Raw genomic sequence first — 23,635 nt, 5'->3', positions numbered from 1 at the left:
TCTCGAAAATAATTATGCTTCTCCAAGATCGCCGCTCGACATTATGCTTTCATTAAATGACTTATGATGTTTTAGTTTGGTCCTAAATGAAAATGGTGCCAATCTCATCTAGTATAGCTCCAACGGGAGCCATCTTAAATTTGTTGGTATTCTTACCCTTCCAAAACGGAAAGTCATATTAACATGGGGTTACAGTTTCTTGGCCATCAACGAAAATAGTGCCAATCATATACCCAGTAAATGCAACACAGAATATTATTTGAACGTACTGGCTTCAACAGTCGTTGGTAAAATGAAGAAATTGTCGTATCTTAAATTCATGTTAAACAAATAAAACAGAAGAGCTCTATTACCTTCGAGATACTCTTGATTTGATTGCATTACGATATCATTAAAAGTTTCGTTTCCAGTTTTGTAATTCAGTTAAACTATAAGTTCTTGACAACTTACGAAGAGTATGGATAGATCATCTTTCTTCAAGTTTTGAAACAATTACTAGAAACACATACGATAAATTATAAATTGAATGTCGTCTCTGGTATATTGTTTCTTTAAATACAGATTTTGTCTTCTTTGAGAGTAGCATAAATACGCTAAATTTAAAAGAATTGTCAACATGGCAAACAGTTCCTCAAGAATTCTCGAAATTCCTAAGCCAGACAGACACGATTGAGAAGAAAGCGATTCTATGGAACAATTCTGCAGACTAAACCCTTTTAAGTGAACCTGACCACTATATTGATACAAAATTAATTCTTTTATTTCATTTGAAAGCTTAATGAGTGATGATGAACACATTTGGATGACCGTTACACTTTTCGGACCTTAATTTGATGGATGCCTCTGCATCTGATTCATTCCAAATAGCAAGGACATGCGTTAATAAGACTGAGAAGAAAATCGGGAGTTTGTTCCAATAAAGTATTTTATTACCAAAAACCAAAATGTAACAGACAAAAGTACTGGTATCACTCTACAAATTACGACTGCCCCTCACAGGAGAGGATATTCAAAACACACTACAGTGCACTGCAGAGATTGGCAACAAAAAACAAACAAAAAAATGCAGTATGGTGATCATGTATTTATTGAGATTTAACAGCGAGATTTAAGAATGATGAGTCTGTAATAAAGTTCACACGCATTTTGATTTATAATGTTTATTTCTTTGGATTCAAAATTAGCACCACCCGGGTGTCCAGACACCCCCAAAGTTCGATGGATTTCCTTTCTTGTCGTTAGGGGGATGCATGGCAGGGACAAGGTGTTTTCTGTACTCGTCAAGTATCCCCTGCATCTTCTTAACCAAAGCAGGTTGTTCGCGTGCCAAATTATTGTGCTCATAGGGGTCATCTGCAATGATTATGTACACAATAAAGCATTGTTACGATTGCTATTCTAAATATGCCTCATATTCGTACAAACATCAATGTGAGAGTACATATGAATGACGATACTGGACACCATATTGCAGTTGACCTTTGAACAGATAATAGAGTTGGTCTAGATGACCTATTTTAATCATACGTTTGTTCTTAGAATTACATGATCACCCCGTGATCAGCCAATTGTAATAACTGTAATATAAAGAAACCGAAAAGGCTGCCAATAGTTGTTCTACGTTATGAACAGGCAATATCTCTAAATTTAGACAATTACATAAAATTTAATCTAAAATGAAATTCCATTAAGAAGACTTTAAAAGATTTATCCTTAGAGAAAAGCTTGGACTTCTTTCATGATTGTGGTTGACACAGTATTTTAAGGAATTTATATGTGCTATCTTGTTTTCATATAGCTTATAAAGACTTTTTTTTACATCTTTACGTGTTATCTTGCGGATATACATATTTATGTTCATTTGGAACACTTTGAATTTTTGGCATTGTTGGAACGTGATTTTATTCTACCGACATGATCTGAGACCACAATACATACATACATACATGCATACATACATTTTGTGAAATGTCATATTTATGTTTATTTGGAACATTTTGAAGAAAAAAAATTCCATTGTTGGAACGTGACTTTTAAACGGCACTAAATAACCAGTATTCTACCGACATAACCCGAGACCACAATACATACATACATACATACATACATACATACATACATACATATTAAACGTTATGCTTAATAGAAACTTGGCTATACTACCCACGTGATTCTCGGCAAAGCTACCGGTTGGCACCGTTGGGGCTTGACAAAATAGATAAAGAATATATCTTGGAGACAAAGGGTACGTTTCGAGTAAAATGCTTCATGTACAAGAAATAGAGAGAGAGAGAGAGAGAGAGAGAGTATCTTGAATATCTTAAACATTTAAATACTAACGTACCTTTTACGTTAAAAAGTTCTGCTCCAATATCTATCGATGAATTATCTTTCTGATAGGACCAAAGATAATCCGCATGTCTGTAATCAAATTTCTGGTCAGCTGTAAATTCATCTGGCTTGTACCAGCCGGGGTAAGGTCCAGGGTAACCTTGTATCAGTTTATAGTCTCCAACCCTATATAGTGATTCAATTATGTAAATTATTTTCTTTCAAAAAGCGTTCAGTTTTGGTTTTATTTCAATCATAACATAGTTATTGTATGCCACATTGTAGCATTACGTTCTCAGGCAACATTCGTGGAGTTATAACATTGTTAATAGAATATCCAATGTTTCTATATTTGTAATGGACATTCTAAAGCTGACGATTAGTACAATATGCAGAGCACATCAAGCAGATATCATTGCAAACTATTATTGAGCTCTATTGAATTTCAACTAATGAATATAAATTTAGGCCCCTCTGTATTATCTAACTGAGTATATATATATATATATATATATATATATATATATATATATATATATATATATATATATATATATATATATCCGTCAACAGCGAGGAATGGGGCGTGGCATGAACGTTTAGGCTTAAAAAGATAATAAAAATGCTAGTTGTTACTTATTATTGTAATCAGTGATATCTTTCTTGGATGTACCTATATATTATGTCTAAAATAGTTTTGTATATCCCTTGATATCTGTGCTCTACATTCATCTTTGGTAAAATTGATAACTGATTTTAGATGCAAAATATGACAAATTCAATCAAAATATTCATTCTCAGTATCACTCTTTATAAATTTTTTTAGAGACTATAGTACAGTGTAACCCCGCTATAACAAGAATTCGGATATAACGCGGTCGTGGCGTGGCTCTCGAAATTTCGTATATTCATTCGCACATGAAAAAAATATTTGTAGTTCAAAGTACATGAACTAGTGTATAAAATTTATTATCATTATGGGGAAGAGATCGCGTATGAAATCGAATTTATGATGGTGGCGTGACGTGATTCCTGAAATTTTAAATACATGTATGTGTATTTTTCTCGTACCGGGAAAGAACTTTTTTTTAAGTACGAGAAATAGTGGGTAAAACGTTTATCATCATTTTGGGGAAGAGTTCGCGTATGAATTTTAATATAATACGATCGTGACGTAGCTTCTGAAATTTAACAATGTCACCAGGTTCTTGAATTGTTACGCCAAAATAAACATTATCGCAAATATTAGTTATTACTGGTCCATGAGTAAAGCCAGTAAGTCGTCTTTGTGATTGTCTTCAATCAATTCTATATACAATCACTGCTCAAGCAATAGCTAACATGTGTTTGTTCTTTTACTGCATACACAACCAAGCAGCAGACAATGCGTTGGTTGATAAAAGATTCTCACAGTTTAATAAACATCCAAAAACAAAAGCCGCCAAGATGTTTGCTGGGCTTGGCGGTGTTATTAGACGCAACCACTTGACCATTAAATAATGTCCGCTTTATTAGCTGGAAAATGAAAGGGTATGAAATTGTACATGCGTTCAACTGTACATTTTTTTTATATAAAAGTGACTCGTGACCATTGCAGGCCTACTGCATCTATTTCTCGGGTTTTACATGTGTATGGGATTTTCTTATGAATTCGTTATTAATCTCCTATCTTTTTATAAAAAAAATATTTTACCGTTTTGGAAAAGAAAGTGCACTTTGCGCAATAAAATTTATTATGATTTTGGGGAAGAGTATGAATTCGAATATAATACGATCGTGGCGCGGTTCCTGAAATTTTAAATACATGTACGTGTATTTTTCTCTTACCCGGATAAACACTTTTTTTTTAAAGTACGAGAAATAGTATGTAAAATGTTTATTATCATTTTGGGGAAGAGTTCGCGTACAAATTCAAATCTAATACGATCATGGCTTGGCTTCTGAAATGTAACAATTTCAATAGGTTCTTGAAGTGTTATTACTGATCCATGAGTAAACCCAGTAAGTCGTCTTTGTGATTGTCTTTAATTAATTCTGTATACAATCGTTGCTCAAACAATAACCGACATGTGTTTCTTCTTTAACTGCATACAGAACCAAGCAGCAGACAATGCGGTGGTTGATAAAAGATTCTCACAATTAACTAAACATTTAAAAAAAAAAAGACAGCCGCCAAGAGGTTTGCTGGGCTTGGCGGTGTTATTAGACGCAATCAGTTGAACGGTAAATAATGTTGTCTTTATTAGCTGGAAATTGAAAGGGTACGAAATTGGAAATGCGTTCAGCTTTAAAAAATTATAAACGTAACTTATGACCATCGCATGCCTACTGCAATTAGTTCTCGGGTTTTACAATTGTATGGTGTTTGTTTATGAACTCGTCATTAATTTCCTATTTTTCATTAAAAGCAAGTTCACAAACGGAAGTCGTTCTCTGCGCTTTGCGCAGTGATTAGTATAGAAGTTTTCACATGTTTTTTTCGATATTCACAAAATCTGAATAAAAGTAATATGCACGCTGAAAGCATGTGTTGATTGTTAATTATTCTTGCTGTAGTCGTTCAAACGAATAGACGTACAAGCGTTAATTTTTGGAAATTTGCAATGGATAAATGTACACGGAAACGCATATGAGAAAATTTTAGCAGTATGAAAATTGTACAGACACTGTTCATAGAACCTGGAACGTAATGAACCGTACACGTCTTTCGTCTTTCTTAACCTAATTTTGCTGTTACTTTTTCCCATTGAATTCAGACACATAATGATGTGTGACAAAATTATTGAATAGTTTAAATATGTATGCAATTTTGGCAATGGAATTACATGTAGTATGGATTAATTGCAAGCCCCGACAGCTAGTAAACGGTGTTGATACTCTTTTCATGCTGTATAGTAGACGTTGAATTCAGACACAATCATCTGGGGAAAAATTATTAAATATGTAAATATGTGTGCAATTTTTCGATGGAATTACATGCATTATAGATGAACCGCATTGGATCGTTTATCTTACTCATCATAGGCATTGTATTCCACGTCTTGTATCCTTTACTTTACTCATGATGGGCATTGTATTCGACGTATTGTATCCTTTACCTTACTCATGATGGGCATTGTATTGTACGTCTTGTATCCTTTACCTTACTCATGATGGGCATTGTATTGTACGTCTTGTATCCTTTACCTTACTCATGATGGGCTTTGTATTGTACGTCTTGTATCATTTACCTTACTCATGATGGGCATTGTATTCGACGTATTGTATCCTTTACCTTACTCATGATGGGCATTGTATTGGATTTCTTGTATCCTGTACCTTACTCATCATGGGTATTGTATTCGACGTCTTCTATCGATTACCATACTCATCATGGGTATTATGTAAGTTCACCTGATTGCTTCGTGTCCCTCATAAAGTGTCAATACTTCATCAATATGGTAGACAAACTCTGTCCTTTTTGATTCCGCTCCTGACCGTATCTCTTCCCATAAATTTATGCCGTCAATACCAGCGTCTACAAAAGAACACAGTGAATTTAAAAACTAAATATGCGTTTTTATTTAACATTTTACATATACTAACAGTGCAATCTCTTCTAACAGTTTGTAAAATAAGTTATCATTCAATGTATCATTTATTTGTTATGCTGCAGGCCATCTTATCCACACCATCACGTCTAAAACACCATCAAAATCAGGTTAGAATGTATTTTATAGAGAACTAATGTGAGCTTTACAAATGGATCTCTGCCCATTCTATTTCTATGCAGGACTGTTGTTAGTTTTTATAAATAAATTAATACAATTTAACAGATATGCGACCTTGCAATACTCAAACAAACATCCCGTAAATTGTATGCCTACTTTTGCATCATGAAAGCTATTTTGTATTCATCAACTTCGACATATACATCAATGCACCATGAACTGTATTTGTACTCATCAACTTCGTCATACACATCATTTCACCACGAACTGTATTTGTATTCATCTACTGCGCCATATACACTATTGCACCATGAATTGTATTTGTATCCATCAACTTTGTCATATATATTATTGCAAAGTTTTTTTTAATCAATGAAAGGTTCGGGGACCACCATTTGTCTTACCAGGTTGTCCACCCGCAGCTGCGACCAGTGTTGGATTCCAGTCAACAGCGTGAATCAGTCTAAAAGTAAAATATAATACAGTTGTGAAGTTTCTTGTGTTGTTAAAATTCAAACCCTTTTATTAATCAACGTTCACGCTTTTACCACGAATAAACCAATTCAAGGACCGAAACTGTATCGAACTAAATTGAAATTGCTGAAACATAAACTCTGGGACCAAACTTGTATAGAGTATAGAAATGATAAATCGTATTCTCAATTAGTACAGTAGTGAATTATATTGGAACTATTTAGACTAACCCCCATTTTTAGAAAAGAAAGTTTCGATTGCACTTCTATACAATCCAATAAAATAAAATCAAATTTTAACTGCAAATATTGAGAAAGTATATGTTAATATTGGCGATAAAACGGGACAAGCTTTCTTTCCTCCTAAATACAGTTATTATGCTATCATATAAAATAAACATGCACAGTTATCCTTTCCTAGAAATATATCTGGTTCACATATGGCACTGTTTATATACTTCAGAATACTTTCTTTTTCTACTCGGTCACTGGAACAGGCAGTAAGGGTCTGTCATGTATTTTTAGCACTGAATAGCGATGTATTCGTTTTACATTGGTTGGAATATACAAATGTTTCATGGATTTTAGGACATCTTAATGTATGCCTGATGAGTTTCTTTTGCAATCACATTCTATAGCAATTCAGTTTTTAACATGTTAATCATTTGGTAGACATTAGTAATGGTTCATATTTTGTACCAAATAATTAAAGGATATATATTTCAAATAACGACCCAATAAGAAAAGCGCTACAATTTTGCAACTGCAATTAAACTATAATAAGCAGTTTTGTACAGTTTATAATGAATAATAAATGTATTTTCCTCCCATTTATATTGCCGTTTTGTATATGGACTATGTTCAAAGATCATTATTTATCTGTTAGTTTAAATCATAATAAAGAAATATTTTACAAAGATATATCATTATAGATTACATTAGAAGCCTATATGGTCTTTAATGATTTGTTTAGAAGCCAGAAATGGTGGTTTTGAGAGTGGAATTTAATAATTAATTTATATGGCTATCACAAGGCTGAATAGAGGGGTCCCCCCCCCCAACAAAAAAAATGTCCAAACACACACAAATGTAGTCACTTGAAATGAGACCATCGTTTTATTCTTGCGCATGTTTATTGGCTATTGTACACACTTTGAGTAAATAGACAAAGAGATTTTTGCTTTGGGTGTCCTTTCAAGGAAAGCCAGAGCCCTCTTGAAATTTTGGAAACTCCCACCACCCAACACTTGACTTGATCGGGTCCTGCTTTAAGGTGTTTGAAGGTGGAGTTTAATGATTTATTTAGAAGCCTATAAGGCATTTTGACAGTGGAGTTTAATGATTACTTTACAAGCTATCAATTGTTTTGACAGTGGAATTAAATGTTTTCTTTACAAGTATATAAGGTGGCTTGACAATGAATTTAATAGTTACTAAATACTATAAATTGACCATCCATGTCCAGTAATTACCCATCATATGTATATCCCCTTCTTTTCAAACCAGCTCCGTAAATGAATGCTGAAGCACGTGTTCCGCCTTCATACACCGTTGTTTTTCCGCCACGTAGGGGATAGTTGTTCCCGTAGAATGTTGGCCAACCGCCATTCTTAAATATACATAAAATATGTGACGATTAACCATCTTAAACTCAGTAACGAATACATTCATACTACATACAGAGCAGATTAAGCATTGCAAGAAAGTATATTTACGCGTCCAGAACAGTGACTGAAAAGGTCTTATTGAATTTAGAGGAATGAAACTAACAAATTCAGCTCTTTCCACGTCACTAAGTAAGTTAACTTGTGTACCTAAGATCAAAAACATTTTAATGCCGTTCGTAGCATGAATATGAATTTTGCTTTGACGCGTATTTCTCTCACGATTTTAATAAGCTGACGTTTGTGAAATTCTTTTGACGCTTGCTAAATTGATAATAAGTTTCTTGTGTCGGAAAGGTTTGTATCATTTGAAAAATATCAATTCATGGATAATATAATGTATTTCACATGCAAAAAGAAATGCGATTAAAGATTTTTTAAAAGTTAAGCATCCCACCCTATTATCACATTTATGTTATTAATTTTATGAATTCATCTTGTTTGCAGGAAAAACATTAATTCGTACAATTAATAAGCTTAAAAGAAAGGAATACATAGAAAGAAGTACACATACAGCGTGTGCATTGAAACATTTCAAAGTAAAGTAATTCTTTCTTACATCTGCAGTGAAGATGATGAGAGTGTTATCAAACATTCCGTTACGTTTCAAACTGTCCGTGATATTCCCGATTGCTTCGTCCATCGCAGTAACCATTCCTGGATAAGTTTTTAAAAAAGTCGGTTTTACGTGATGTCAATTACACCAAAGCCACATAGATATCAAACCACTTGTTCGTATTTTCTTATACCAGCATTTTACAATTCTTTTTCCCCAGTCGATGATCTTTTCTAAAAGTTATGCTTTGAAGACAACTCAAACAATTACATTCACATAGTCAATGAACACTATATGTATCATTGCATTTTCTGCAAAAGCATGTATTAAAATTAAATTACTATACTCTTAAAATGCAGGAATTACCACACTTTTGATGAATTTACCAATGATTTTAATGCAATTACCACACTTTTGATGAATTTACCATACTTTAAATTAAAGAAAGTACCATACTTTTGAATTAAATTTCCATACTTTTAAATAAAATTAATACACTTTTAACATAAAGAAATCACCAAACAGTTAATGAAATTACATACTTTTAATGAAATTACCACACTTTTAATGAAATTACCAAAGATTTTAATGTAATTACCACATTTGTAATGAATTTGCCATACTTTAAACTAAAGAAAGTACCATACTTTTGAATTAAATTTCCATACTTTTAAATAAAATTAATACACTTTAGACATAAAGAAATTACCATACAGTTAATGAAATTACCATACTTTTGACGAAATTACCATACTTTTAATGAAATTACCACACTTTTAATGAAATTACAATACTTTCAACAATGGATCAAGAATCCCATAACAAAACAATATAAAAGCTGAATTGCATAAGTCAAAACGTCGCGCTCACTAAATTTTGTTTTCCTTTCTAAGTTCTGATGCTGTTTTACGCCGAATAAGCACAGAGAAGAACATTTGCAACAGACGAACAGGTTTGAAGGGAAGATAATTAACGACCGTACCGAGCATAGTGATATAAATAATGCATAGCATACACAAGGCCTTGATTTCAACAACTAATGTATAGCATGTACAAGGCCTTGATTTCAACAACTAATATATAGCACGTACAAGGCCTTGATTTCAACAACTAATGTATAGCATGTACAAGGCCTTGATTTCAATAACTAATGTATAGCACGTACAATGCCTTGATTTCATCAACTAATGTATAGCGCGTACAAGGCCTTGATTTCAACAATTAATGTATATCATGTACAAGGCCTTGATTTCAACAACTAATGTATAGCATGTACAAGGCCTTGATTTCAACAACTAATGTATAGCACGTACAAGGCCTTGATTTCAACAACTAATGTATAGCATGTACAAGGCCTTGATTTCAACAACTAATGTATAGCACGTACAATGCCTTGATTTCATCAACTAATGTATAGCGCGTACAAGGCCTTGATTTCAACAACTAATGTATAGCATGTACAAAGCCTTGATTTCAACAACTAATGTATAGCATGTACAAGGCCTTGATTTCAACAACTAATGTATAGCACGTACAATGCCTTGATTTCAACAACTAATGTATAGCATGCACAAGACCTTGATTTCAACAACTAATGTATAGCACGTACAAAGCCTTGATTTCAACAACTAATTTTTAGCATGTACAAGGCCTTGATTTCATCAACTAATGTATAGCGCGTACAAGGCCTTGATTTCAACAACTAATGTATAGCATGTACAAAGCCTTGATTTCAACAACTAATGTATAGCATGTACAAGGCCTTGATTTCAACAACTAATGTATAGCACGTACAATGCCTTGATTTCAACAACTAATGTATAGCATGCACAAGGCCTTGATTTCAACAACTAATGTATAGCACGTACAAAGCCTTGATTTCAACAACTAATTTTTAGCATGTACAATGCCTTGATTTCAACAACTAATGTATAGCACGTACAAGGCCTTGATTTCAACAACTAATGTATAGCACGTATAAATCCTTGATTGCAACAACTAATGTATAGCATGTACAAGGCCTTGATTTCAACAACTAATGTATAGCACGTACAATGCCTTGATTTCAACAACTAATGTATAGCACGTACAATGCCTTGATTTCAACAACTAATGTATAGCACGTATAATTCCTTGATTGCAACAACTAATGCAAAGCATGTACAAGGCCTTTATTTCAACATCAGAATATTAAAGGTCTTGAGCAATGCAATACATCAAGACATAAAAACTGGATCGATTGCAGAGTTCGAAACGTCTGGACCTAAACAATACACCACGACAGCCGACCTAGGTTGCTCGGATGGCAGGATTCGAAAAAGATTTCACGTGACAACTGAGACATTCTACTGGAAACGGAGCCTGAGCATAGTACCCTTTGATATCGTCAATTTAAAGAGTTATGAAACAGGGTGACATTTGTGTCTGACCTTACGCCTCCAAATGAACACGGCAACATTGTTGACCTTACGCCTCAAAATGAACAGAGCGATATTTTTGTCCGACTTTACGCCTCGAAATGAACAGGGCAATATTTTTGTCTGACCTTAGGCACGAAATGCACAGGGCGATATTTATGTCTGACCTTAGGCCTCCAAATGAACAGGGCAATATTTTTGTCTGACCTTACGCCTCCAAATAAACAGGGTGATATTTATGACTGACTTTACGCCTTCAAATATAAATTGTGTAATCATCACCTGAATACTTGCGCCTTCCTTCCGTTTTGACGTTTGGATACAAATCTTCGTATTTCTCCGGAACCTTGAGTATAGTTACAAAACAAAGATATATATATATATATATATATATATATATATATATATATATATATATATATATATAATGTTAAACACAAATTCAAGCTTAAGTAATATGTACTTGTTTGACAGAAGTAAATAATTTATGTTTCAAATTACATACTTATTATCAACCAATAATTCTTCTTTTTTCTTTTTACGTTGTTGTTGAAGTATGAAAGCTATGAAATGAGAATAAAATATATGGATTAAAACAATGTATCGTTTGCAGAATGAGCATAGACCAATAAAATAACATCTGTTAAGAAGAGTCAAATAAGCAGGTATTTCAGCTTCATATGACATTTTGTTCTGATTTGATGTGTGCAATTTGTGTGCTCAAAACATTTAAACTGCACGCGTGGCTTAAATACAGTTGTCTTTCAATCTAAAAATTCAGGTATTGTGCCCTTCGTAATCTATCATGTATCAATAACGAGTTTAAGATCTTGCATCAAACTGCGCGTGCAAACTTTTCCCTGAACATACAGGAAATTCTTTGAACACACTGGATCAAACATTTCTCTTGTTCTCATCAAACGGTTTGCACACTGCACACCGTCAACGATCCCCATATTCCATAATATGCGCAATTAAAGGTGGTGTCACACAGCTTGGCTCGCTCTCTCTGGTCGCCGCAATTATTTACAACGCTAAAGATCTACCAAAGTGAACAACGAACCCACCTGTATTGGCTCGTGAACAGACTGAAATGGTAAGTACAGGAACATCGGTTGGCTTTTGTTGTGCTTGGATATAAGAAGATCGGCTCTTGTGGCATAGGTAATCTGAAATAATTTAGATGCAGTGGGGATTACAAATAAAGATAAATTATCTCTCTTCTCATCAGTATGAAGAGATAATAGTTTGAACTATCTGAGCGCATTATGGGAAAATAAAAAATTCAACAGAACATTATTTACGTTGCTCATCAGGAAAAGAACATTTCTGTTATAGAACAAATTCCTACAGGGACTATTGACGTCAAAATAATCAATGTAGTTTGTTACAATACATGTACGCTTTTTCTTATTCACAAAAAAAAATCAATATTTTAATGATCAAAACTCGTTCAATACACTGAGACAGGGAAAGCAGTATGTATATGTACAAAGTGTATTCTTTGTTACCGGAGAATATGTCATGTCTCCCTTGACAACCTCTTTGCCATCCCGAAAATCAAGACCACCAACTGAAAAGGAAAGAATAATGATCGTATTGCTAAATAACACAAACTGTATTATATATGATATAAGAGGTTACATAGAAAGTTTTCCAACTAGTGTATATGACTAAATCATTTATGAAAAGCTTTCATCTATAGTTCCCTCCAGATTAAGAAATTTGTGCTCAGATTCCAATAATCGTCACTCATATATAATACAATGTGATTTCATTTAAAGCAGGACTAAAAGGTTCATTGCAGAAAATATAAATAACAATTTTTCTTTACCTTGAGAACATCTTGTTACCTTCCTCTACCCCAAATCGTTGAAAGTGTCACGGACATTTCGGGATGATTTTACTAGCAAATATAGTGCGTCACTATGATACTTTCTGGGGCCTTCGCGAATTGCAATATTCTGTATTCTGACTGACTGTTATGTATATCTATATTGTGCATTTTTTCCATGATTGTAAATTGTAAATAATTCATTTTCATTCATGAGTGTAATACTAAACTTTGAGATAGTACTTGTAAACATTTTTACTTGGCATTGAATTCAGGATATTGTTCTTCTCCTTAGAAAGTATATTGCCCACCTGAATTTTGAGAGGCTGACAGCTACACTTTAAGAACATATAGCTGACCCTGTTTATGGAAATTTCCGTTAGGAGAGTATTTTGAGAAAATGGATAGTCGACATAGGACAAGTGAGAGATAAAAAGGTTGTTTACATCAGAATTATACATTCTAATTTTTACAGTTGTGTAGTGGAATGCGCCTTGTAGTTGTGTTCAGTTATTTCTTGAGAGGATTTAACTGTTTAAGTATTCATTGGAATTACAAAGCGCTCATTGACTTTAGGACTCAGTCACTATTTTGGAATTATTGTGAATTTATTGAAGGACATTGTGGATTATATCATTTCCATACACGAAGACTGTTGGCAAATTATCACACTGAAGGCTACTGACACATCAGCGTAAAACATCTGTCCGTATTTAAGACTTGATAATTTGCTTTAGACAAATCTGTACACTGTTACAAATGCGTTTATACAATAAAGTCTAGCTGTGGAAAGGTAAGATACATACGTATAGTTTTATTGTAGTAATCCTCCTGACCCTGGTAATATCCGAGGAAGGTGTCAAAACCGCGGTAGGTTGGAGTACACTCCCATTTGCACATCCCAAGATGCCACCTAAATAGGAAAAGAATCTAATAATTTTATATTGATGGTTCTACGCTGCTGGCATACTAAAAGGATTTTCTTATTCTTTCGAAATGGTTGCTATCTGTGTACTATGGTTCGGCTTTTGTCTGTCAGTTTATTGTATTATTGATTTGCACTATAATGGTAAAGAACTTGAACGAAATTCTCACTCGTCCCCATCCCCACCCCAATTTATTGGACAATTGACTTCAAACTAAGTTAAAAACGTAATGGGATGAAGAACCTTGTCAAATAAATAGTTAAGAACTGGATAGGATGACGAGCTTTGTCAAATATAAATGACCATAACTGATTGTTAATTTTAGTTTTAATTTTAGTTCCGTCTCATATTTTGTACTACAAATAGAAATAGCCCATATAAAATAATCAACGTTGTAACTCTCTCCGTATCACATGCAAGTTTAAATCCACTCGAAGCACGTGTCCTTCTAGATATCCATGTGCAAGTTTAATTTCAATTATCACTTTTCCAGCGTGCATAGGATTTCGTTTTAAGCTGGTCCTATGTTTCTGTAGTAATACACATCCAAGTAAAACAACGATGTGGACGTAGAACAGAGAGAAACATTTCTTTATAGTTTCCGTTGAGAGGTCTCTAACCACCTGCCGAGGTTACAGATAATAAAACTAAAAGAATAAAATGGTTCTTAATCTAATATCATTTCATAGTCAAATGTTTATTCGTAACGCTCTTAGTAAGTACTCTTGCTGACCACTTACTTTCCGATTATATGGGTGTCATATCGTAGTTGCTTTAGCTTACGTGGTAGGCATGTTAAGTTTAGCGGTGAACAATATGGCTGTTCGACAGCGAAATGATGAAATAACGTGCAAAGGGTTACGTACATTATAGTGAAGAGGCCGATGGATTTTACCAAATTGTGAGAACTTGTCGCCCTATCTCATGTGCTATAAATATTGCAAATTATAAGTTTAAACCGATGAACAATGAGATTAACTGTGGTGTGACTCCTACATCCCATGAAATTGTACCCTCCAATTATATCACTATACAATAACTTGATTCCCTGACTACTTACTTTCCAATCATATGGGTGGCATACCCTAATTGCTTCAGCTTCTGTGGAAGGAATGTTAGGTCGAGTGGCGAGCAATATGGCTGCTCTGGAAGGATGACCAAGTGCTACAACGACATCGAACGATGATTGCTTTTTAAATACGACAGAGATACAAAGAAAGAAGAGAAATATCTATTTTTAAAATACTAAAATTGTTTAGGATGTAGACACAGATTACAGCCAATTAGCAATGTACAATATATTCTATATATTACCGACAAAGAGTAACAAAATATGATTTACTTTAATAATTTACTTGAAGACAATAATAAAACGTATATTCTATTTATAATTATCTCGTATATATTAATAAAAGAAACTATACTGTAATCTAAAACAACATACAGAAAATTGAAGCAATCGAACAATAAAAACCTGAATATATCGTAAACAATTACATGCATAAAATTTACGTGAATCAGCATTTAAAAGTTTAATTACAAGAAGTAGAGTTTTCCTCACAAAATTCGTATGTAAAACGTTGAAGCATTTAACTTTCTAATTTTTGTTATACAGTTTTTACATATCTATGGGTTATAAAACCTCAAATCACGCAATCATCCATTGAATGGTGAATATTGTCTTGTATTACTAATGGATAAAATACTGTCTTGTATTACTAACGGGTAAAATATTGTCTTGTATTACAAATGGATAAACATCCTATCAACAAGTCACTAAGGTCATTATGCAGAAGAGAATGGAACCCTGTCGCTAATTGTCAGTACCATGTCGCTAATTGTAAGTACGTTGTCAGTACCCTGTGTCGAGTTATCAAATAAAAAATAATTGAATGAGTACAGAAAAGTTTATTCCGTTTTGTACAAAAATGAAAATCGTAGATTCCTCTTATGAAACGTACAAGGAAAAGAATAAGGTGGTTGTTGATATCCACGTAGTGCAAACATTATCGAGATCACATCAGTTTTCTACAATACAAATCTTGCTCAGCTAATTTATGGCAGGGCGTAATTGCTAAAAAAAAGTCTCCGATGGTTTCATCTACCTTTCCTTGACTTTGTTGTTTTCTTTGCGCTTATTAAAAGTGAACAAGAATGTGTTTTTTTTTCTCTAGTATTTATTGGAGGCAAAGGTCGCTGCCATATTATTTTACGTCCAATCGTTCCATGAGTTCATAACGCCGCAATACATAGTGAGAAAAATACTGACGTCATATCGCAAAGATCACAATACATGATTACGTTTTTAGGATATGCGTACCAGGAGTTGGTTTAAAAGGCAGTCCTCTTTTGTGTAACCAACACTTACTGCCCAACTAGAAATGACTTATTCTTTACATTATGAATTAATCGATATTACATCTCTTGTTTCCAAGGTATATACCAGAAAATGTTACATAGTCGGTACACTTTATATATAGCGTGTGCAGTTTAATATGTGCGATATGACAGTATGTTTATATGTGATTGTGGTTGGTAAAAAAAAGCCGAAAAAATTCTTGCTTATTTTTCTGTTTACTATTTGGCAGCGACCGTAGGAATTTTCCTTACCCTGCGTTCTGGAACTTTTTTAAAACAATTACTATCAACATTTTGGAGGCCATTTTTCGAACTGATTGGGAAAAAGAGAGTGCGCTGGGGTGGGCCTGTTACAAGTACCCCACCCTATGATAAGCGTGGTTTAAATGTTAACTTACAGGAATAAATAAACTCACCTCTGTTTATAAAGGGATATGTACATACCCCTGTCTCCCAATTAACAATGTTATCAAACCAATACATTTTTACGCTGTAAAATAGATCCATTGAGCTAGTGTTTCTTATGTCTCTATATCTATTTTTGTTCCAAATCAAATAATGCAAGTATCCGATCACAAATGCATTAGAGTATATCTAGAATTTCTGCATCCAGTGATCATCCCTCACATAAATATCCATCAACTTTAACACTTAATGGAAACATTCTCATCCAAACGGATGTATATGGCTTGACTAACCTATTACCTTTCTGTCCGATGATGTTATATGTGTCAAATGTTCTATTGCTTTAGAAGAACGGTTGCTCTTTGAGTTATAATTTGCAGATAGCATCTACTTTTAAATGTTACTGGTTATATAACTGCCAATTATTAATTTAACTAGCGTCTGAGACTATCATCTGAGCCAGTATAAAATAAATTATTTGTTCTTCTTTCTCTCGAAACTATAAAACTACTTCCATTAAAATAAAAACAGTGTGATAAACATAATCTCAAATGGGTAATGATTTAATATCGAATTTATGATACTCGTCGAATAATTTATCAATCTGCAGAGAGGATGCGAGTCTGTTTCTTAATCATATGCATTACATTTTTCACTTTCTCCTTCACTGAGTCAGTAATATGCGTGTCGATGGAGAAATAAACATTTCTGCATAATTTCCAAGGAAAAAGTAATGCAACCAGATGTAATTTCTATTTTTTTATGAGCGTGCTTTGAAGGGTTGCAAATCGTCAGTGGGATGTTATGTTAATTTTCTATTGAATTGTTTTAATTTTTTGGGGAATGATCACTTAACAATATTTGTTCCACTTTAAAAAGATTGCGACCTACCTGCATTCCGGACTTGTATGGATAAACGCCTGTCATAAAGGCGTGTCTGGACCTGAATAAAATATATTTTGATAAGTTGCACATTCTCTGTCTTATTACTGGCGGCGTAGCAAGAAAACCGTAAATTCTCTGTGCATTTTATATTCCTTTATTGGCCGTGACTATTGTAACTCTGTATGACTATTATGTATGTATATTTATAGGTAATTTCCTTTATGGGAAATGACTATTTTAAGTCTGTATAACTATTATGTATGTATATTTATAGGTAATTTCCTTTATGGGCCGTGACTATTGTAAGTCTATTTATAGATAATTTCCTGAAGGATGAAAATCTTGGAAGAGTCAAAATGTCTAACATACAGGCATAAAAATTGTTGCAATAGCAAATAACTCTAGTGAAGATAAGCTATAATTATGCCTGCTTTAATGCAGGTCTTTACAAAAGGTTTTGCAACTTCATCTGCAGTGAATAGTCAAATGACTGCCAAAATAGTAAATTGGTACGTGAGAATCATTCCACCCCTACCCACCCCACCCCACAACGTCCTGTTCTACTATACGAATTAATAGCAATATTAACATTTATTGGGTTATATTGTCAAAGAAAGTGACATATGTATTTTACACAATACTAACGTTTATTTTATTCTATAGATAACTTTGATTTTCTTAATATTTGTTGTCTCGACTGGGAATTGTCCTTATTGCCCTAGATATACTTTAGCTCCCAATTTCTAACAACATTTTATATCTTTCGTACAAACTGGTGTGCATGATCTAATTACAAACTCTGATTACAATATATCCATAGAAACATAAACTCTGATTACAATCTATCTATAGAAACACAACACAAACTATGATTACAATATATCCACATAAACACAAACTCTGATTACAATATATCAATAGAAACACAACCTCTGATTACAATCTATCTATAGAAATACAAAATCGGATTACAATATATCCATAGAAACACAAACTAGGATTACAATCTATCCATATAAACACAAACTCCGATTAAAATCTATCCATATAAACACAAACTGTGATTATAATCTATCCATAAATAAATTAATTCTGATTACAATCTTTCTGCAACACAAATACTGATACCAATCCATCCATAGAAACACAAATTCTTAGTACAATCTGTTCAACGAAACACGAATTATGATTACGATCTATCAATAGAAACACACACTCTGAGTGAAATATATTCATAGAAACACAAACTCTGGTTAAACTCTATCTATAGAAACTCGAAACACAAAATGTTTACAATCTATTCTTTAAATCACCAACTCTGAATACAATGCATCCATAGAAAAACAACAACACAAACTCTGAATATCCATACAAACAGAAGCTTTGATTACAATGTGTCACTTTGCCTGCCCGCAATTACGTAAGTCAAGAACAAAGGAATTTTGTTAGAAGACATGTATATACGTTATACCCCACGGCTATAGTGGTCCTGTTCGTAATTGTTAAAAAAGCCCAGCTTGTTGGGTGCCACAAATCACTAGTGGACGTTGAAAGCTTTGTTCAAGACCCTTATTGGCGTCTTAAATATCCCCACGCTGACAGACGTCCGGAGCATTGTCTGCTAAATTGAATAGAACAGGGCAGAATAGATATCCAATAGGAATTGAGAGAGGGTGTGGTCACCATTTCAACCCGAATTTAACTGAGTAATTTAGACTAGAAACCTCAGTCATTGTGAAACATCTTGCCAAGAAGTTGTAGCAATGCCTCCTGGAAGCCACTTGTGAATTGGCGGAAAGACTTAGGAATTTCTAAGGAATTACAAAACTTCGTAAAGGAAGCTTTATGAGGACAGACTTCCGGTGTGGTTAAGTCCCGAGTCTCTAGGATAAAGACGGAATAGAGACTGGTTGAAAAGTCGATTGTGACTCGAAGGATAGTAGGAGAGCAGATTCAAAAGCAGGAGGAGGAAAAGGAGTAGTTGAGGAAAATTGGTGAAGGAGCAGTCAAGAAGAAGGAGTTAGAAGAGAAGTCGGAAGGAGAGAAGGAATTGTCGGGATAGGAGAGATACAGATGAATAGAAAACAATGACAGGTGGAAAAACGATCTCACACTATAAATCACAGGATACAATAGACTATCACTTGGTCAAGAGGAAGAAGAGTGATTAGGAAATGATTATCATTTGAATATTGAATTGTATTAAATTGTTATTCCTTTGAATTTCACGTTTGTGTTCTCAATAATTTAATTGTCGGCAATACTGGCTAGGGGCTCGGTGCCTTACCTCTCTCTATCGTTAATTTCACTTCCTACAAAATCGAGCCTGGGTGGGACTTCCACAGTAATTTAAATAATATATTGGGAGCACTCCACCCCAACCCTACCAAACGCCACACAATGTATCGATAGAAACACAAACTCTGAATAAAATGTATGCATATAAACACAAACTCTGATTACAATGAATCCATAGAAACAACAAACTCTGAATAATTTCTGTCCATACAATCTTCATATAGAAACAACAAACTCTGAATACAATCGATTCATAGAAGAACAAACTCTGAATACGATTTATCCATAGATACACATTTATTTTTTAAACACGTTCAGATTATTAAACACCTGATGTTGAATATTAACTCAGCATTGCTTACGTCTCTCCACTTGTCTTCAAAATCTGTTTAAAAAACGTCAAATAAATACTAAATAGGTGAATTTAAAAAAGAAATGTTTTAAGCTTTTGTACTACTTTGAAATAACCCGAGTTGTTCGATATCTTTTAAGATACTAGAGTGCATGGAATGATGACATTTTATCCATTGTTCCATGTCCGTTGAGGTACAACAATGCAAGGCCGGGTGACATTTTATCCGTTGTTCCGTGTCCTTTAAGATACAACAATGTAAGGCCGGGTGACATTTTACCCATTATTTTATGTCCTTTAAGATACAAGAATGAAACGCCTGATCAGATTTTACCCATTGTTTCATGTCCTTTAAGATACAACAATAAACGGCTGATGTCGTTTTGCCCATTGTTCCATGTCCAAGAGGATGCAACAATGGAAGGCCTGATTTCTTTTTATCCATTATTACATGACTTTTAAAATACTAGAATGCAAGGCCTGATGACATTTTACCCATTGTTCAATGTTCTTCAAGATTCTAAAGTGCAAGGCCTGATGACAGTTCACCAATTGTTCCATGTCGTATGAGACACTAGAGTGCAAGGCCTGAAGACATTTTATTCATTGCTCCAATCCTTTACATTATTATAGTGCAAGGCCTGGAGAGATTTTACCCATTGTTGCATGGCCTTTAAGATACTACAATGCAAGTCGTGATGAGTTTTAACCAATTAATATAAGATATATAAATCCATTGAAGAAACGAAACTTAAAGCTTGATAAACCGAGAAAAGAACAGACTAAGGACGGATGGTCATTAACCCTTACACACACACACACACACACACACACACGTGCGCGCGCGCACAAAGAAACGAATAGTCATATAACAATTAATACGGGGAAAAGAAGATAGCCACACAGTATAAAACTATACCATGTAGAGACCAAGAACAATTGTCTGATTTTTGCATTTTTGCTTCATTTTTCTCTTCCTGGTTAAAAAGATACTTAAATATTTCAAAGTGCATCTCTGTTTCTCTGTTTCTGTGTTCTATCCATCCCTTCTCTCTTCAGTGATGATAATACTTACGGGGTACAGAGGGGCTCAACATATGAGTGATTGAGGATTACCCCTTCATTAGCCAGCTTGTCGATGTTCGGAGTGAGCATCCCAGGATTATGGAAGCCCACATCATTCCAACCTGAAAATCAATTTTGTTTCTTTAAACACAATCATGCATTAACAGTTACAGACGCTTTGGCCATAATTTCACACTCTCTCGCTTTTTCATCTGAGGGAAATGGTAAGATGCTTCATTCAGACTCCTTGGATATTATGTTGTAGAAATCGCCTGTAATATGTGTGAGGTTAGGGCTTAATTTCATGATGTGGGAGAGGAAACCATAATTATCTTTTCGAAGAGATAACTCATGAAAACTTGATAGCGCACACTTATTCCACATTTGGGATGAATATCTAAAGTTTTAAAGATGAAATCCAGGTAGAGGCAAATTCGTAAGTGGGTTCGTCAGTGGCAACCTCGACTAATGTCAAATCATCGTCTGTAACGATTTTATAAGTGACCCTAGGTGTATAGGCGTACTGATTATATGAAGGATAGAGATTGTTAAGATAAACCGAATCTTGAAATTACGTTTTTTACAGTCTCGTGGGGTTCTACGTCACACGTCGGTGTCTGGTTTCCTGTTAGTAGGGTGTATTAGTTAATTTTAGACTTGTGAATTTGCCTGTTTGGCGGAACTGAGGCTGGATTTGGAATATATTATTTTAATTAATTCATTAGTGTAGCCAAATTATTTTATTCATTGTAAGGTAGAAGGAAATGTTATGCTTCATTTATGTAATTAAGTGTAAATATTAAATTCAGCCATATAATGCGTGATATATATTTGTTATTTGTTATTTTTAATTCTTTCCTTAGTTGTCTTTGTCTGTTACAGGCATCACTAATTCTGGCTCGTTACAATTTCAACTTTGCATATATTATCTTATATTTTAAGTTCGGAACTAATAATGATTGACATGTTTTGATATTCAGAACAGCTAATTTAAACGAGGACTACTGAAATGCGGCATGTAAACACACACACACACACACACACACACACACACACATATATATATATATATATATATATATATATATATATATATATATATATATATATATATATATATATATATATATAACACTTTCTGTATTTGTTGCAAAGTTTGGTAATCCTCGAACGAAGAAACGACGGTATCTATAAAATGATCTTTTTAAGGAAAAATAATTCATTTATTAAAACGAGGACATCTCTATGGCCGATTAAAGTGTGTCAGCGTGATCATTTTGGTGCATTTACTCAGATTAAATGAAATATTAAATGTTGTTCTAAAATTTATGCCAGAGTGTTTTAACGAAAGTGTATATTAATATCCAGATTATTGGATTCTTTTCAAATTAGATGTCATTAAAAATTTTTCGATCGCTTTGGACTTTTACAATCGTAGCCAGGTATTAAACTGCGTCAAGAAAAGAGGACGTCGGGTCTATTAATATAAATAAAAAGGTCCTAATAATTTTTCAAGAAGTACATCTTTCATTATGACGTCACAATGCGGGACATTTAATCAGACTTGTACTGGATCCAGCCTTTAGGTTGACCTATTCTGAAAATGTCCGCGTACTTTAATATTGATTTTGCGGTATGTATTTCTCGCAGTGTGTATATAATCTGACGTGCCAAGGAATAAGGATGAACAAGGATCGAAATAATGAGAAGAATCGTCATTTATATACATGTGCAATCAATACTGAAAACTTGCACCATTACAGAGAGAGTCGGTACTAAACGCCTAAATGACCTCTGACTTGTACTTTAGTTTTATAATTCTTTCGGGTTATTTTTTTCTTAAATTAAAAATATTGATTCCTTGGAAAAATTACCAAATGATAAAAAGTTATATCAAACAATGCAGTCATGGTGTGTATCAAGCTACGAACCATGATGCTAAATTCACCCACTCACTGTCCCTCTATAACAGTATAATTCATAGGATTTCATCCACTGGGCGCCATGTCATTGACCCTTAATAGGGTTTCTGAAGGATTTTTAAAACAATACTATTTTGTAAAAATTATGCATAATGCGCTTTTAAAGTGACATAAAACATGTCCAGAACACACACACACACACACAGGAAGAGGCAGTGAGAGAAGAGAAATACATCGAGACAGATATATATATATATATATATATATATATATATATATATATATATATATATATATATATATATGTAAATGACTGACCGAAATCATCTGCAACAATGAATAGAATGTTTGGTTGGGCCCCTTTCACCGCATGAAAGTTGCAGCAGCACAAACAAATCCAAAGACAGCTTAAGACCCGAGTCATCTCCATATTGCTGTT

General features: G+C 33.8%; 1 protein-coding gene across 1 annotated transcript; it reads right to left on the bottom strand.

Moving 5' to 3' along the window:
• Positions 1–1,077: 1,077 nt before the first annotated feature.
• On the bottom strand, positions 1,078–23,635 carry LOC149776483 (arylsulfatase J-like). The gene is made up of 14 exons (XM_089940916.1): positions 23,515–23,635; positions 21,285–21,396; positions 17,566–17,617; positions 14,972–15,075; positions 13,792–13,898; positions 12,663–12,724; positions 12,219–12,320; positions 11,434–11,497; positions 8,738–8,835; positions 7,987–8,123; positions 6,446–6,504; positions 5,725–5,848; positions 2,345–2,517; positions 1,078–1,353 (listed from the first exon to the last, which is right to left on the bottom strand). The coding sequence occupies exons 1-14, from the start codon at positions 23,624–23,626 to the stop codon at positions 1,181–1,183; spliced, it is 1,479 nt and encodes a 492-aa protein (XP_089797042.1). The 5' UTR covers positions 23,627–23,635; the 3' UTR covers positions 1,078–1,180.

This window comes from Sinohyriopsis cumingii, chromosome 18, assembly GCF_028554795.1.
Source record: "Sinohyriopsis cumingii isolate HCF-2022 chromosome 18, ASM2855479v2, whole genome shotgun sequence".
In the NCBI taxonomy this organism is placed as follows: domain Eukaryota; kingdom Metazoa; phylum Mollusca; class Bivalvia; order Unionida; family Unionidae; genus Sinohyriopsis; species Sinohyriopsis cumingii.
This window is presented reverse-complemented; position numbering and strand designations above follow the sequence as displayed.

Coding starts and splice junctions, on each gene's coding strand:
- LOC149776483 (XM_089940916.1), bottom strand. CDS start 23,626: ATGGAGATGACTCGGGTCTTAAGCTGTCTTTGGATTTGTTTGTGCTGC. Junction 21,397..23,514: donor CATTGTTGCAGATGATTTCG/GTCAGTCATTTA, acceptor ATTGATTTTCAG/GTTGGAATGATGTGGGCTTC. Junction 12,321..12,662: donor GAGACATGACATATTCTCCG/GTAACAAAGAAT, acceptor AAATTATTTCAG/ATTACCTATGCCACAAGAGC.